The sequence below is a fragment of the Aspergillus melleus genome (assembly GCF_016097325.1).
Source record: "Aspergillus melleus strain CBS 546.65 chromosome Unknown contig4, whole genome shotgun sequence".
Taxonomy (NCBI): Eukaryota; Fungi; Ascomycota; class Eurotiomycetes; order Eurotiales; family Aspergillaceae; genus Aspergillus; species Aspergillus melleus.
In genome coordinates, this window is record NW_025763373.1 from 2,537,315 (window position 1) to 2,551,137 (window position 13,823).

General features: G+C 49.2%; 1 protein-coding gene across 1 annotated transcript; it reads left to right on the plus strand.

Annotated features, from left to right (window-relative positions):
* Window positions 1–4,745: 4,745 nt before the first annotated feature.
* Window positions 4,746–6,272, plus strand: LDX57_007748 (uncharacterized protein). The gene is made up of 2 exons (XM_046089465.1): window positions 4,746–5,617; window positions 5,669–6,272. The coding sequence occupies exons 1-2, from the start codon at window positions 4,968–4,970 to the stop codon at window positions 6,036–6,038; spliced, it is 1,020 nt and encodes a 339-aa protein (XP_045945436.1). The 5' UTR covers window positions 4,746–4,967; the 3' UTR covers window positions 6,039–6,272.
* Window positions 6,273–13,823: the final 7,551 nt, after the last annotated feature.

Below are 13,823 nucleotides of genomic sequence, written 5' to 3' on the forward strand. Positions count from 1 at the left end.
ACCATAATAAATGGAAGGTGTGCCTCTGTGCCTTGGACGTGGTATAACTTGAGAGGGGTCACATTCAATACAACCCCAGGAGTCCTTATTAACGTGTTCGTAGGTGGATCGAAAGACCAAGTCACCTTCTGGGTCTGGAGGCGAGAATGTGAGACGCATAGTCGGATTTTTTTCTAGCATTTCTTCAATATAGGACGGAATTTGAGTTTGTCTTCTTATATGTCGAGCTTGCAGTGTTGAAAGCGCATTCCTGAGTTCCCTTTGTGGGGTCTCAAGGATGCCTGTCTCAACGATATCATCACCGCTTCTATTGAACAGAACAACACCACCTGTGGCTGAGGCTGAGATCGGGGAGCCGACAACCACATCGCCTAGGCGTATATCTCGATGTTGACTTGGGAGTCCATCTGCGATTCCGACGAGGAGCCGTATTTTTATATTCGGAAAACTGTGGAGCATCGCTGATACAGCGGTGCTTGCAACACCTGTATCCATAGCCCCTGCTGGTATGCAAATAAGGACAACGCTGTGCTGTTTCATTTTTCCCAATGTGTACGTGTTTGAATCATTACCAACCTGCGGAAGAGCCGGATGTTGTTCGTCCAACATTCCTTCAGCCACTGCGAATTCTATGGGACGGGTACAGACCCACGCCACGGTATATTCTTTACAGGTGGCGCCTGGAATCATTCCCAAGGAGACGGGCACGCCATTCGCTTGATCGAAGATAGCGCTTGACGCAAATAATCTTGCCTTCCGCGAAATACACATCGTATCTTCCAACACTTCGATAGCCGTGAAGCCGGAGTCAGGGTCAAGATCTACATCGATCTGCTGCTCTAGAAGCTGTATTTCATGAGCAGATAGTTGATCTTCATGATAAATCTTATTGTGGCGTGTGACCGCGAGGTCTGTAATATTATGAGGATCAACATCGTTCTCAGATTGTAGAGAGGCTCCAGCATCACCTGGCTGACTTGAGATGCCTGAGGACCTTCTTTTAGCAAAAGATGCGGACTGGCTAGTCGAAGCGAGAAATTGGCTGGGTAGCTGCTCGTTCGTCTCCGTGGCGAGAAAAGCCAGGCTTCCAGAGCCGTCGTTAGATGATATATTAATAGCAGCCATGGAGGTTTCAAGAGACATCTGTAAGATACTAACATTATCAGCACCTGAACGGCATGTGAGTTAATCATGCTTTACCATATACTCTGCGGTCTTTTATCTTTCGTAATTTGTAGGTTCACCAGGTCAAGTGCTGTATTAAGGATACTGCGTTGATTGCGAAGTGCGTCCACATAGAATAACAGCTTCCTCTTGCTAGAAAATACCCATTTTACACGAAGGCCAAACTGTTTGAGCTTCTTCGGGCTTTGTTTGAACTGGGTAAAAAAGGAATCCAGAGTTTTCTGCAGACGATGAAAGGGTTGGAGGACCTTATCACAGACATCGATAACATCCCATATTAAGCCGTGTAACCTGAACGGGATATCAGTTGAATCTAATATGTGGTTTCTGATATAGTTCAAAAGTTTGGAAAATTCATTGATTTCCCCTGCGTACAGCCGTACCTCCTCACCGGCAGACCCGATACCGTCCGCAAATTGGTACAAGCCTTTTGCAACCTGGAAACCGAGGGTGACAATTGCAATAATGCTGGCAGTAGTGCCGACCGGTTCAACCATGTCGATGAAATTAAGACCGCGAGTGAGCCTTGGATGAATTCGCATGAATGAATTCTCTTGTCGTTTGTTGTTGAGAACAACCTTCAGGCTTGAATTTGGCTACCCCGCTCTTTATCACATGACGGAGCTCTACCTGATTGGGCATGAGGATGGCGTTAGGCAAAAGACAAAAGGACTGATCTTCAAGACGCCTTTATAGTTAGTGATAGTTAAAAGAAATGTTTACGTAACTGTTTCTCGACTGGTGCCCAGTTCGAAATTGTAGAAGTTCTCCAGGTCTCTAAGACCGGTCGTCTACAGAACCGTGATGGTTGTGCCTTCAGAGCGAACCCGCTTGTGTCGCTTTTTCTTTGTCCTCGACATGTCATCGACATCTGCTTTCAGGCTCTCTCTCCAGTAATCACTGGGCGCTACGACCAAATCCTCTTCAGTCACGTTACCCACCGTCTTGTGGTTGAGCAGAAGCCTTCAAGCGATATTATAGCATATATATTTAGGTGATTGCTCATCGTAGTCGTTACTCTCATCCTATTGAGAAAGTGGGAGAAATCCTTGTTGCTCGGACTATAGATGGTCCGTGGGAAAATCCGGGGAAGGGCTGGGAGAAGACAAGGTGGCAGGCGACCGACCAAAGTTGCCGGGTGTGGGTACACATTGGGAAGGGTCATCCCATGGGCCAATCATCCGTGGCTAATAAGCATCATTATATCTGGGAGATACTATTTTTCATTATCTGGTCTTTGAGAGGAGTCTAAGCAATCAAGCTGTAAGGGATAAGTTAGCCCATACATGTCCAATAAGACGCCCAGGGACACGAAGCCGCAGCATAATGATGAACCACGGTCGAAATTGTAAAAAACTCCACAGAAATTTTGAGCTTTGCCCATTGGGTTGGCCTTAGATGACCTAGGGGGCACTAAGGTCTCTGCAGTGCAACAACCGTGAGATGAACAGGACGGAGAAAGACGCTTCTTAAACAGGTTTCCAGTTCGAAGGCGGTTTCGCTTACTGTAGCGGGCGAGCATGGAACCTTCCTGGCTTCCAGACCGTTGATTCCAGGCCCTTGTTTCTTAGATACTATTATTTTACCCAATGGTGTAATATTTCGGGTAAGAGACGGAACATATAATTTACGGACTATCCATATTAATACTAGTGTCTCATGTGATTAGGGTTTAGGAACAAGTCGGTGTATATCCATTATGGAATCCAGTTTCGGGCGACTCTGTATTAGTTTCTTATACAGTGGTGCTAATAAAAGGGAGAGAATGTCGGGCCCAGGACCACATGGATCGGTCATTTCTAGAGACCCGGAAGTAAACACACTGTGGTGTCTGATCCTTGTTGTCCCGCCTTTCCCCGGGAACAATATTCCTGTTCTCGTGGGTATTGGCTTCACAACTTCACAACATGTTGATTGCTCGCAGGGAACCTCGCTGCCGATACCTTTCGCTTAGATTAGAGGCACAGCTTTAATTTAAGGGGTCAACTCCAGCGTTAAAAAAAAGAGTTATAAAACCCTATACCTGGCCATCAACTTCCTGTAGCCCCATCATGGACGTCATTGAAGTACAAGCGCCCCGATGAACCAGAAAACCTTATCAAATTGTGGAGGAGAGGGTGTGGTCTCGAAGGGAGCTTGCTACTGCGAAGGGTACCCCGAGCAATGTTGTTATTTGCCAAATCAGAAAGACCAACCCCCGGGGCGTTTAATAGAGGCCTCCAAAAACCAAGGTGTAGAAATGTCTGCTAGTCGCATATGACCAAATATTACGAGAAATAACAAATCGGCCTTTGATTCTGATCAAATGCCCGGATGTGTCGGTGACCTAGATGCCCTTCTGTGACCAACGGCTGTCACTCCCAACTGGCAACGTCCATTAATGCATGTACTGCCAAAGGCCCGGCAGGTTTTTTTCATTGTCCCTCCATTCGCCCCTGCGAATATACCTCTCGCTCTCGTGGTCATTCGCGTTGGGCTGTCCATGCCACGAGGGCGATTTTGTATGCAACGCGACATGGATGGACGCGACCTATACGAGTATCATTTTACTCCGATGACCCACTTTGACTTACACTTGTTAGCTGGGCATCCGTCCGGTCATCTATGACCTCTTCAAAGACACTGAGTGACGATGTATCAAGCCCTGGACGCTTGACCAACTTTCGTCTTTCCAGTGATCCGGGTACGTCACGAGAGTGTATATACCAATGAGATAATCTATCGCGCCAAAAGCCGCGTCTGCTGGTCAAGCTAACTCTTGCATAAGGCATGCCTAGTTATGTATGAAAGCTGGGAATTAATTCCGTCAAAAGTGAAACGGCGATCCGCCGGGCGAACATACATACTCACTAGTGATGGGGCGGGCAGGGATACTTGAAAACTTGAGCGAGCTTGGGCAGCGGGAGATACACAGGGTGCATAGTGCCCGCCAAATACCCGACTCCCACCCTCATTTTTCACCCTCTGTCGAGTGTTGTTGGGGAGCCGTTATTGGCGCCTTACGCCACTATAAAGAGAGATGCTTCCCAACTTTCAGCGACTCCATGAAGCCGGGAGCCTCCAATTCTTCGCACCACAGCTGGCGTCTCGCTCGGTTTTTTATCCTGCCGTGTTTATTAGGGGCTAGACCAACAAAAGATGCCCCGTTTCAGTATCGCTGTCAATGTGGGTTTGATATTAAGAATGCTAGAGGGCTCTCACAAACCATCATAGGATTCCAACCAAAACCATTCAAATCATACCGTTCTTTGCGACAAAGAAATTACCGCGGTAGGCTATTAGTTTATATCTTCAGGATCAATGCTTATACACTCCTAGCTTTCTTGTTATTTGAATAATGGCCTAGTCAAAGCAGGGTCGCTAGCTCCTTACCAGCTTACCGAAGTGCTACGAAGGATCGCATTGGTCGGTACTATCGATCTCTGGAAGCTACTAGAAAATAATGAGATTTTCGATAGCGGGAGCCTACCACTACCACTAGACCATGGTATAGTCCGGTTACTCATAAGCCTCCCCTTCCGTCTCGATCTCGTGGTCCCATATACTAACCTTTTCGCTAAGCGACCACCTTAAATATCGACACACGTCACGCTCCCTCGGTCGCAGGCGGTCGGAACAGCCTCCAGCCTGTTGGGTCTGAGTCTTCCCTTGCGGCACAAAATGATCAGCTTTCCATCGCCTTTGGGCATGATACAACAAGGACAGAGGCCGAAAGTAACCCCACGGTGGTCCAAATCTCGGGCCAAAGCCCGCTTCCCAGCGCCCCTGGTGCTTCACAGCTTATGCTCCCCCCGACTGATCCCCCACTAAAGAGACGGCGTACGAAACGATCGTCAGACGCGAGTCGAAACTCGACAAGTCCGATCGAAAGCGCAATTACACACTCGTATGTTGTAATACGCTCGCTGTTGGGTAGATATAATTTCGAATATGAGCTCAAAGAGGAAGAGCTGGAAGAAGCCCTTAGACGGGCTGCACGGCTAATTTGTCGGGATCCAGGCGAGGTGCTGAGGCCACGACTCCAGGATTGGCGACGCAACGCATCACAAGGCTTGCACGCACTCGGCCTGCCACTCGGGTGGATTGGAGTTGAAGCAGCGTCGGTTTATATCAGAACAATCTGGCAAGATGTAACCTCCGATCCAATCGCCCGGCGCGTTGCACGGATGCTGCTTGTTCTGAATTATGAGGTCATCAGCCAAAACCCTCAAAAATATTGCTCACGCCCTCGATATTCGAGGGAAAGGCGGACACAATGGGCGATGGATTGCATCACTCGCGCCTCCTTGGACAAACCGTCCGGTCAACTTTCCAAGGGTGAGCGCGATGCTGTTCACGCTTGCTTCCGACAAGGCAGATGGTTATGGACGCTGGCGGGAGCGGTCGGCATGGGTATTGTGCTATTGTGTGATGACGAGATCATGGCTGCAATGTATGTTCTACAAAACTCCATTTGTTTCCCCTGGACTAATGGATGCCACAGCAAGGGCATTAACTTAATAAATTGTGAAGTCGATGCTCTCGCCATATGTGCTTTCTACACCCGCCCCGGAACCGTGGAATTGTTACGTTCGTTGGAGCAGATGGTAATACCTCTCATGCTTGGAGAAATCCCTGCTCCTTTGGAGGTGGCCCTTCAACCCAATGGATCTGGTATCTTTGGACCGTCTGCAATGTCCGACATAAGTACAAAGGACTACGATGCTCAGCTGGAGCAGCGCGTGACGGAGCCTTGGCCACAACTTGATCTCGAATCTGCTGCATCCCAAAAAAAGGCAAAATTTCTCAACGAAATCGTGCATGAAGGGATTGACAAACTATGGACTTGTCAGGCAGAGGACTTGACTTCCTGAAATTGTCCAAGTCACAATTGGCGCATTGATGGCTTTTATATTATCTTTGCAATCATAATTGACACTCCTGTGATCTACAGATCTAACGGTTGGCACCAGACTTGCGTTAATACTGCCACTGTCAGATAAGAGACATCTCCTGGTTGAAAATAGAAACTGTCCTGAGATGGATCCACCTCAGCTTTGACGTCAAACTTGTACGGGCGAAACGGGCGTAACTATAATTCCCCCTTTCTACCCTGCGATATTGTAATCTATCACCCACTTTTAGTTACCCATCCTCTTTCCCTTTATCTAAGTTAGTGTACGCTAATCCTACGCAAAAATGTAGAATTAGCTATATATACCTTTTATGCCAAAATTTATGCGTATTCGTATGATAAAATTGTCATCATAAAGCATCGAATGTGCCGGACTTTTTCTTTGTTAATAATTCAGGTGGGTCAGCCCTTTTCAAGGTCGGGAATTTCTTTTAGTTTCTACAAGCACCATTTATCGTGATGACAGGGATAGCTCAGCTTCAAATATTAAAGAGCGTAAGACTTTTCAAGATCACCGATTAACCGATGCCCCATGCTACACGACCTTCATTTTCACCGTCCCTTAGCTTCCTCCTACGAAAGTGCTGTGGTGGAGATCCTTGATGGAGAATGTATTCCCGTCGTGATTATCTTCGGCTTGTTACGAGCACCCAAAAGGTGATTGCTGGGAGCCATGGCCATTACCCCGATTTCGTCTCCGGTACCAGCGGTAGTGCGCGTGGTGAAGCTAACATTGGGAAGCCAACTACGCCTCCGTTGTCTCCTTGCGGGCTACCACTAGTCAGTCTCCCTCTGCTGATAAGCGTCGGGCGTCTTGGTCACAACTGGCCTCATGTATAACGAGACAGCCGTCGGAGGGAGATATCAAAAATCCTCGGGACTCCCGTCAGTGTCGCAGCGAGTCAAGCTTCAGATGGTAAGCCCATCTTCTCTCCTAATTACTGCGGCGTGGAATGCAGATCGGCGAAGCTTCAGTACGAGCTATGAGAATATATAACATATATTACCTAACGGCCCTAGTCGCGTTACGTTTACCTTTACCTCTTATGGGCAATATTATCACGAATCGGTAACTGTATCCATGCGGGATGTATATAGATTACGAAAAGGCTTGCTGCCGTAGCATCTCACCGAACTCTGAACTCAACTGTTTAATTATTCAAAGCCGGGAGATAACGTGGCACGACATGTTCACCAAATACGCCGATGGAGAGGGGGTGTTCCCTGGCGAGCTAATCGCATAAATGCAAACTCTGCCGCTGGGAGACGTAACATTCGTACCGCTACCTTGTGGTACCATCGTCGGTCAGGCCTCCCAGGTTGAAATTCATCTAGTCGCAAGTTTTAAACAGTCTAAGATTATATGTGAGTTACGGCACATGTAAGATCTGAAGCATTCTTGGCGAAGACTTAATGCTTGCCGTTTCCTTTGGACAGTTATTCTAATTTTTAAAGTATCAAGAATATACTAGACAGACAAAATGATATTCAGCACCGACAATTCTCAGTTGTTAAGTACACATGATATGGCACCTATCAAAGCCAATAAAATCCTAATCTAGCACTTTAGCTTGCCATCCAGGTTTGACAGGTCGTTATCTGAAAGGTTCGGTTAGCTAAAGCAAAATCAGAAGGTATCTACCTACCCAGATTGATAAGCGGGTAGTTAATGCTGTTGTCCTTAGTCGAACAGCCTCATTTTAGCCAAGTTCCATCCATGAAGCAAGAACAGAATCTTGCCATCCCGCCCCTATTAAAAGATTAGTACTATAGCCTTTATATGATTGTTGAACTAACCCTTTGTTAGGTCTAAGGACCCCATCCTCATCACTGGTGTAGCAAGCGCTCAAATCCAACCTACTTCTATTCCTGGTGTCATCCATTTTCGTGCAGGTTGCGGTCACAAAATGCGCATCATCCAATGATATTTTATCGCAGGTAGCCGAGAATTCGCGGGCGGCCGACAGAGATGCAAGGCAGAAGCCGCCAACAAGCCAAAGGCGATGAGATCTCATATTGTAGAAGGTTCGACGATAGGATCAAAGAAGAAAAGCTATGATTGGCTTGAAAAAGGATACTGGGAAGAGACAGTACGAGCGCCCATCAGCTTAAGTATTGTTTGTTGAAGAATGTATGTGTTCTGTTTCTCGGCAAGACCCTTTAGTCCGGTCGGGTTCGGCGCCGGAATCAACACAGTCGACGTAAAGTGAATGGTGGGTTTCACTGGGCATATATAAAGGATTCCGGGTGAACGTCGGAGCTTCGACATTTCGACACTTCGACATCGGGTCCGCCGATCGAGATAATTTGCATATGGTGAGAAACACTATTTCACGTCCAGACGATTCTTGCCGGGCAAACACCTTTTGGTATGGGTATACGCGGTCAGGGGAGGGTTGACGCTCTGTGGGGTTAGCCGTTGCGCTTGCCCATCTAAACGGCCCATTGCCAGGCGTTGACATGCCCCCCACGATCTCATAAATTCTATCGGGTGAAAATACCTTGCTGTTTTGTATCTTTATGAGCATCTGGCTGCTTTTGACTGCCTATTCAAATAGGTGGCTTTGCTGTGCTGTGGTTAATGGTGTTCTTCGTTTCTTCATTCATGGGCTGGATATCTCAGCCATCAAAGAATGCGCTTGCTATTTTTTTCGGGCCTCTCTTACACTCTTTTTTTTTTTTTATTCATTTACCCCGACCCCTCACTTTTAAAGCGATATGCGGGCTACCACTACTTTAGCTTTCTCTGGAAGACTATATACGTGCACCACTTCATGCAAACGAATTTAGAGCCTCGTCGGGGCCTGTCGTGGCCTACTTGCCTTTATTTCTCGTCATGGCGGCCCCCCGGGCGCGCGGCTGCGAAACCTACCTGACCTTTCCGCAAAGTCGATTACCGCTCCCAGAGTACTGTTTGAACCGTAATTTCCCTGCTGATCCTTTGCCCCAAGCAGAAAAGACGCATCATTAAACCCCCCGCCAACTTCTTTGCGGAGTTTCTGTCGTAGCACGCTCAGTCTCGGGCAGTCTATGAGGACGTGAACAACAGTCTCCTTCGCTCCGCATTCGCATTTGTCGTCCTCCCGGAAACCGAAGAGCTTGTCATGGATGGGGGGGCGAGCCACGAGTGGCCCGTTCGTAGCTGTGTAAGCAAGTAAGCTCGGTTGCGTGGTAGTGTGTCGTATAGTCGTCGCGTGTGGACTGAGGGCAATGCAGGGTCGACCCGGCGAAGGTGACCGCCTTTCTCCGAGCTCTTCCATTCGTGTTCCCATTTCTTCAGGATCTGTTGTTGGATGTATCCCCTTTCTTGCGAGAACAGTCGCCGGAAGGGGTGTGATCCCTTTGGGCCCACCGCTTCTTTTGCTAAGCGATCTGCCGTCTCATTTCCAGGGGTCATCACAATGACCTGGGATCCACTGGAGCCGGAGGGGGAGCCCTCGTGCTTTGAGTTCACTTGCCGCCTGAAGGATAGCATGGATGATACGCTGACCAGACCCGTTGCCTGGGTTCCGGATTGCCTGTAACGCCGACATGCAGTCACAGAGGATTGTTGCTGGTTTCCAGTCCGTTGCGGACGGTCCTAATATGTTGTGCGTTACCTTGAGGGCCAGGCTGATGGCATAGAAGATCCCAATGAGCTCTGTGCTGTAAACTGACCAGAATTCCATGGGTCCGATGCAGATCGTGCGGTACTCGATGATATCCAGATTTTGACCTAACGCCAATGCTGCTGCGCCGAGTTGGTTGTGTTGCCCAGAGGCGTCTGAATAAATGATTACTGCGCTGTTGGCCCTCAAGGCAGCTGCATTCTCCTTAGCCTTCTGCCGGTCAGGTTCGATCTCGATCTCCATAAATGCTGGTGGGGTCCACGGTGCTAGCGGTCGTGGATCGATGATTTCCACGGCGTCCAGTCGCTCTAGATTCATGGTCTTCATAGTTTGGGCCAGGGGGAACCGGAACTTTGCTACTGCGTTGTGGCTTCGCTTTCTAGCCCTAGCTATTGCCTCACGTACTGGATGGGTGGTTGGGAGCGTATGCACCTTAGCGATTGTTTTCTGTCCCCTCAGTTGAAGCCTTAGGTGTGTTGGTAGTACGTGTCTCTATTTCCATTGATTGCGTGGCCACCGTTCGGAAGGCGGACATAATTCGGATAAGTGCCGCTCTTTGTACTGTGTTCAGCGCTCTTAGGTGTGTCTTGTCTCTCAACGGGTCGTGCCAGATTGTCGATGCGTAGTCCATGATAGGGGTCACGCAAGCTCGGTACAGCTGTCTCATTTGGCCTGGGCGGAGATACCTGAGGCCCCCCATTGCTAGGTTTACCTTTGTGGCTCGCTTGACGGCTTGCTGTACGTGCCCCTTCCATCTGAGTTCTTGGTCGAACACAACTCCAAGGAGTTTAGCAGTGTCGGATGGCTTAACGATCCTGTTTTGCATGATGATTTGCCCTTTGCCCTGTTCTCCTTTCTTTCTTGTTATGTGGATTAGTTCCGTCTTTTCTGCTGCGAAGCAGGATCCTGTGGTTTCGGCCCATTTCTCGATGCGTGGGATATCCTCTTCCTGTATCTTCTTGAGGTTTTCCTCTGCTGACCGGCCTGCTCGCCACCGAAAGTAGTCGTCAATGAAGGCTGACGCCCCGCCATAGTAGTTGACCGGCTGGTCTACTAGGTCTGAGTTGAAGAACGTGAATAGGATAGGGTATAACGGGGATCCCTGGGCCAGCCCTGCGTTGGCGAGGGGCGCAATTGATGTTTCAAAGTCGTCGAAGCCGATACTCGCCGCCCGGTCTTCCATAAAGCTTTGAATCCACCATCTGACGATGGGTGGGACTCCTTTGGCTCTCAATCGATTTTCCAGGCTTCTTTGGTTGACTCCATTAAATGCCCCTTTGATGTCAAATGCCACCAACGTGATTACTCTAGACTTCATCCAAGCTCTATCGATCGCGTTTGCCAAGACTAGGAGAGCCTGTTCCGTGCTCCGCCCTGGTCTACCCCCGAATTGCGTGTCTGGAAGCAGCCCATAGTGTTCGGCATAGAAGGACAGGCGCCTGGCTATTACTGCTTCGAGGAGCTTTCCGAGTGTGTTTAACAGTGAGATGGGCCGATACGCTCCTGGTACTGTGTAAGCAGGTTTTCCTGGTTTCCGCAGGACTACTATTTTTGCCCGCTTCAGTTGTGCAGGGTAATGGCTTAGTTCCAGTGACTTTGAGAATAGATATGTGATGTGTTTCCCTAGGTGTGTCCACAGATGTTTCCACACCCGTGTCGGAATAGCGTCCTTTCCGGGTGCCGTGGTGCCCTTGGCCCTTAGCACTGCCTTGTGGACTTCGTCTTCAGTTAGGGGTTCCCATGGGATTTCCTCCCTCTGTGTCGTGGTTGGCTCGTCACTGGAATCCGCCATTTTCGGGAATAAGGATTCCATTAGGAGAGCGGCCTTGGCCTCATTTTCTGTAACTTCACCATTCCCCGCTTTCAGGGGTGGGATGTTGGCGTAGGTGTCTCGAGGTTTCATGTACGAGGCTGCTTTCCACAAGTGGCCTTCCCCTGCTTTATCTAGGAACTCCCTCCAGTGAGTGGCTTTGGCTTTTTCAATCATTCTCGTCCATGCCCTGCGCTTGCAGCGCATTTCTTCATATAATAACACTGAATAGGGGTCCTGGCCGCCTCGAATTCTGCAGCTTTCCTGCCATCTCCGTCGGGCGCGTTTTACCTCTGCTTGGTGGGTCTTCAAGTCTGGGCCGAACCATCGTTTGGAGTAGGGGGATGGTTTGGTCAGGGGTATGAGTTGTTCAGTTGCTTCGGTCACTGTCTTGATTAGGTTCGCTACGGTCCAGTCGAGCTCCGATTTAGTTGTGATTGACGGCTGTGGTTCTAGGGTAGCTTTCACCATGTTCCCTATTTTTGTCCAGTCCGCCCGGTCATACATCCTCCTGGGTCTCTGGTTGTCCCTAGTCTCTGGCCTTATAGACCACTCGGAGTAGATTGCTTCATGGTCTGATCCATAGTTGTCGTGGTATAGGTGGAACCTGATTACTCTTGTCGGGGAGTCGGTTACAGTGAGGTCGATCGTGGATCTCTTGCCAGGGTGGTTTAGGGACCAGTGGGTCGGTGTTCCCCTTGGGAGACACCGTGCAGGCCCCAGTGTTGGAAGAAGTCCACAAGCTCCTGTGCCTTTTCTAGCTGCACTTGGTTGACTGGGTTTGTTTCCCAGACTGGGTGATGTCGGTTGAAGTCGCCTGCTAGAATGATTGTCGTTTGCTTAGTTTTCTCTCGAGTGTGTTCGTGTATCGTGGATATTATCTCGGCTAGGACGAGTTGTATCGGCGTGTCCTCTTGAAGGTGAAAGATATCCACTGGCTGGATATATACGGAGAACACGAGGAATTGGGTATCTGTTGTCCATACTTTGACTGCTGTGATATCCGGGTGGTTGCATTTAATTTGGCGGTGAGAGGTGGTTGAGATCCTCCTGTTAACATATATTAGGCTTCTTTTCCTCGCGTTTCCGCCTATGTGCGTTGGTTGATAGAGATGCCAAGCACTATGGTTAACATATGTTTGGAATGTTGTGACTGAAGGTTCCTGGATCAGGATAATATCCAGGTTTTGTGTTTGATGATCGTTAATAAGGGCCTCCATGCACGGCTTTGACTTCATGATGTTCAATTGCAGCAAGCTCAGGTTTCTCCGGTTCATTGTAAGGGGTTTGGATTGATGGGAGTTTGGCACGTTCTATCTCCAGTTGGGTGGTTTTCATTGCAGTCCAGGCATTTCGCTCTCACGCCGGGGGGACAACTCCGCTGTTCATGACTACCCGCACAGTGGCCACACCTCGCCCCTTCTTGACATGACCAAGCCAAGTGACCAAATCTCTGGCACCGGAAGCACCGTTTCCTCTTATTTCGATATAACTCGACACTCCCGATGTACCTTTGCCCCACTAGGAGGCCATTGTTGATGATCCATTCTGCTGCTTCCGCCGTGTTCAGCCAGATGTCCATAGTCGCCCAGTCACCCGGGGCCTTGTCGGGCCTTCTGAGCCACGCTATGTCCTCAATCTGGAAGCCCCGTGCCGATAGTCCGTTTTCTTCCATGATTTTCTCTCATGATTTTCTCTATTCCATTGGACTTATTTCCTTCCAGGTCGAATTCTTCCGTGGGGACACGATGGACCACAATGCCAAACCGGGGTTTGACCAGCTTCGTGTCATTGCTAAGCTCCCTGAGCCATTCTGTGTTATTCCGAGCCACCTCCGCCGATTGTGGATCTTTGAATCTGACAACGTAGCCTGTTTTGGTGGTTCCGATCCCAGCTACCCGTGCGTCTCTGGTTGCGTCTACACTCAGTAGGGCCGACCGGATCTTCGCGTTTGCCATGTCGGTTGAGAGGTATCTTCCAAAGCTGTTGGCCCCGTTATCTCCATTGCTTGACGGGTTTCGTGTGCTTATTCGGACGCAGTTAGGCTCTTTCCGCTGTTGTGTGAATGGGATGCTGGGTCCTTCTGGTGCTGCCGTGGCCGCCACGTGGGCCCATGTTGTCGTTGGGGCGACCGGGGTTGCTATCGAGGACGCTATCTGGGCCTGGAGGGCGTGTACCTGTTCGCGTAGCTCTTCGTTCTGTGTTTTTAAGAGTTGCTGGCCTGTTTTAATTTCCAGGATCTCCGTTCTAGCCAGCTCGATCACCTTTGTCTGGTTCGTGATGATACTTTTGAGGCTTTCAATCAGCCGGCGGACCTCCACCGTTG

What these genes read in the sequence shown, in the direction of transcription:
- LDX57_007748 (XM_046089465.1), top strand. Translation starts at nt 4,968, where the DNA reads ATGCTCCCCCCGACTGATCCCCCACTAAAGAGACGGCGTACGAAACGA. An exon ending in GACGAGATCATGGCTGCAAT is followed by an intron (nt 5,618 to 5,668) that starts GTATGTTCTACA and finishes TGGATGCCACAG; the next exon opens with CAAGGGCATTAACTTAATAA.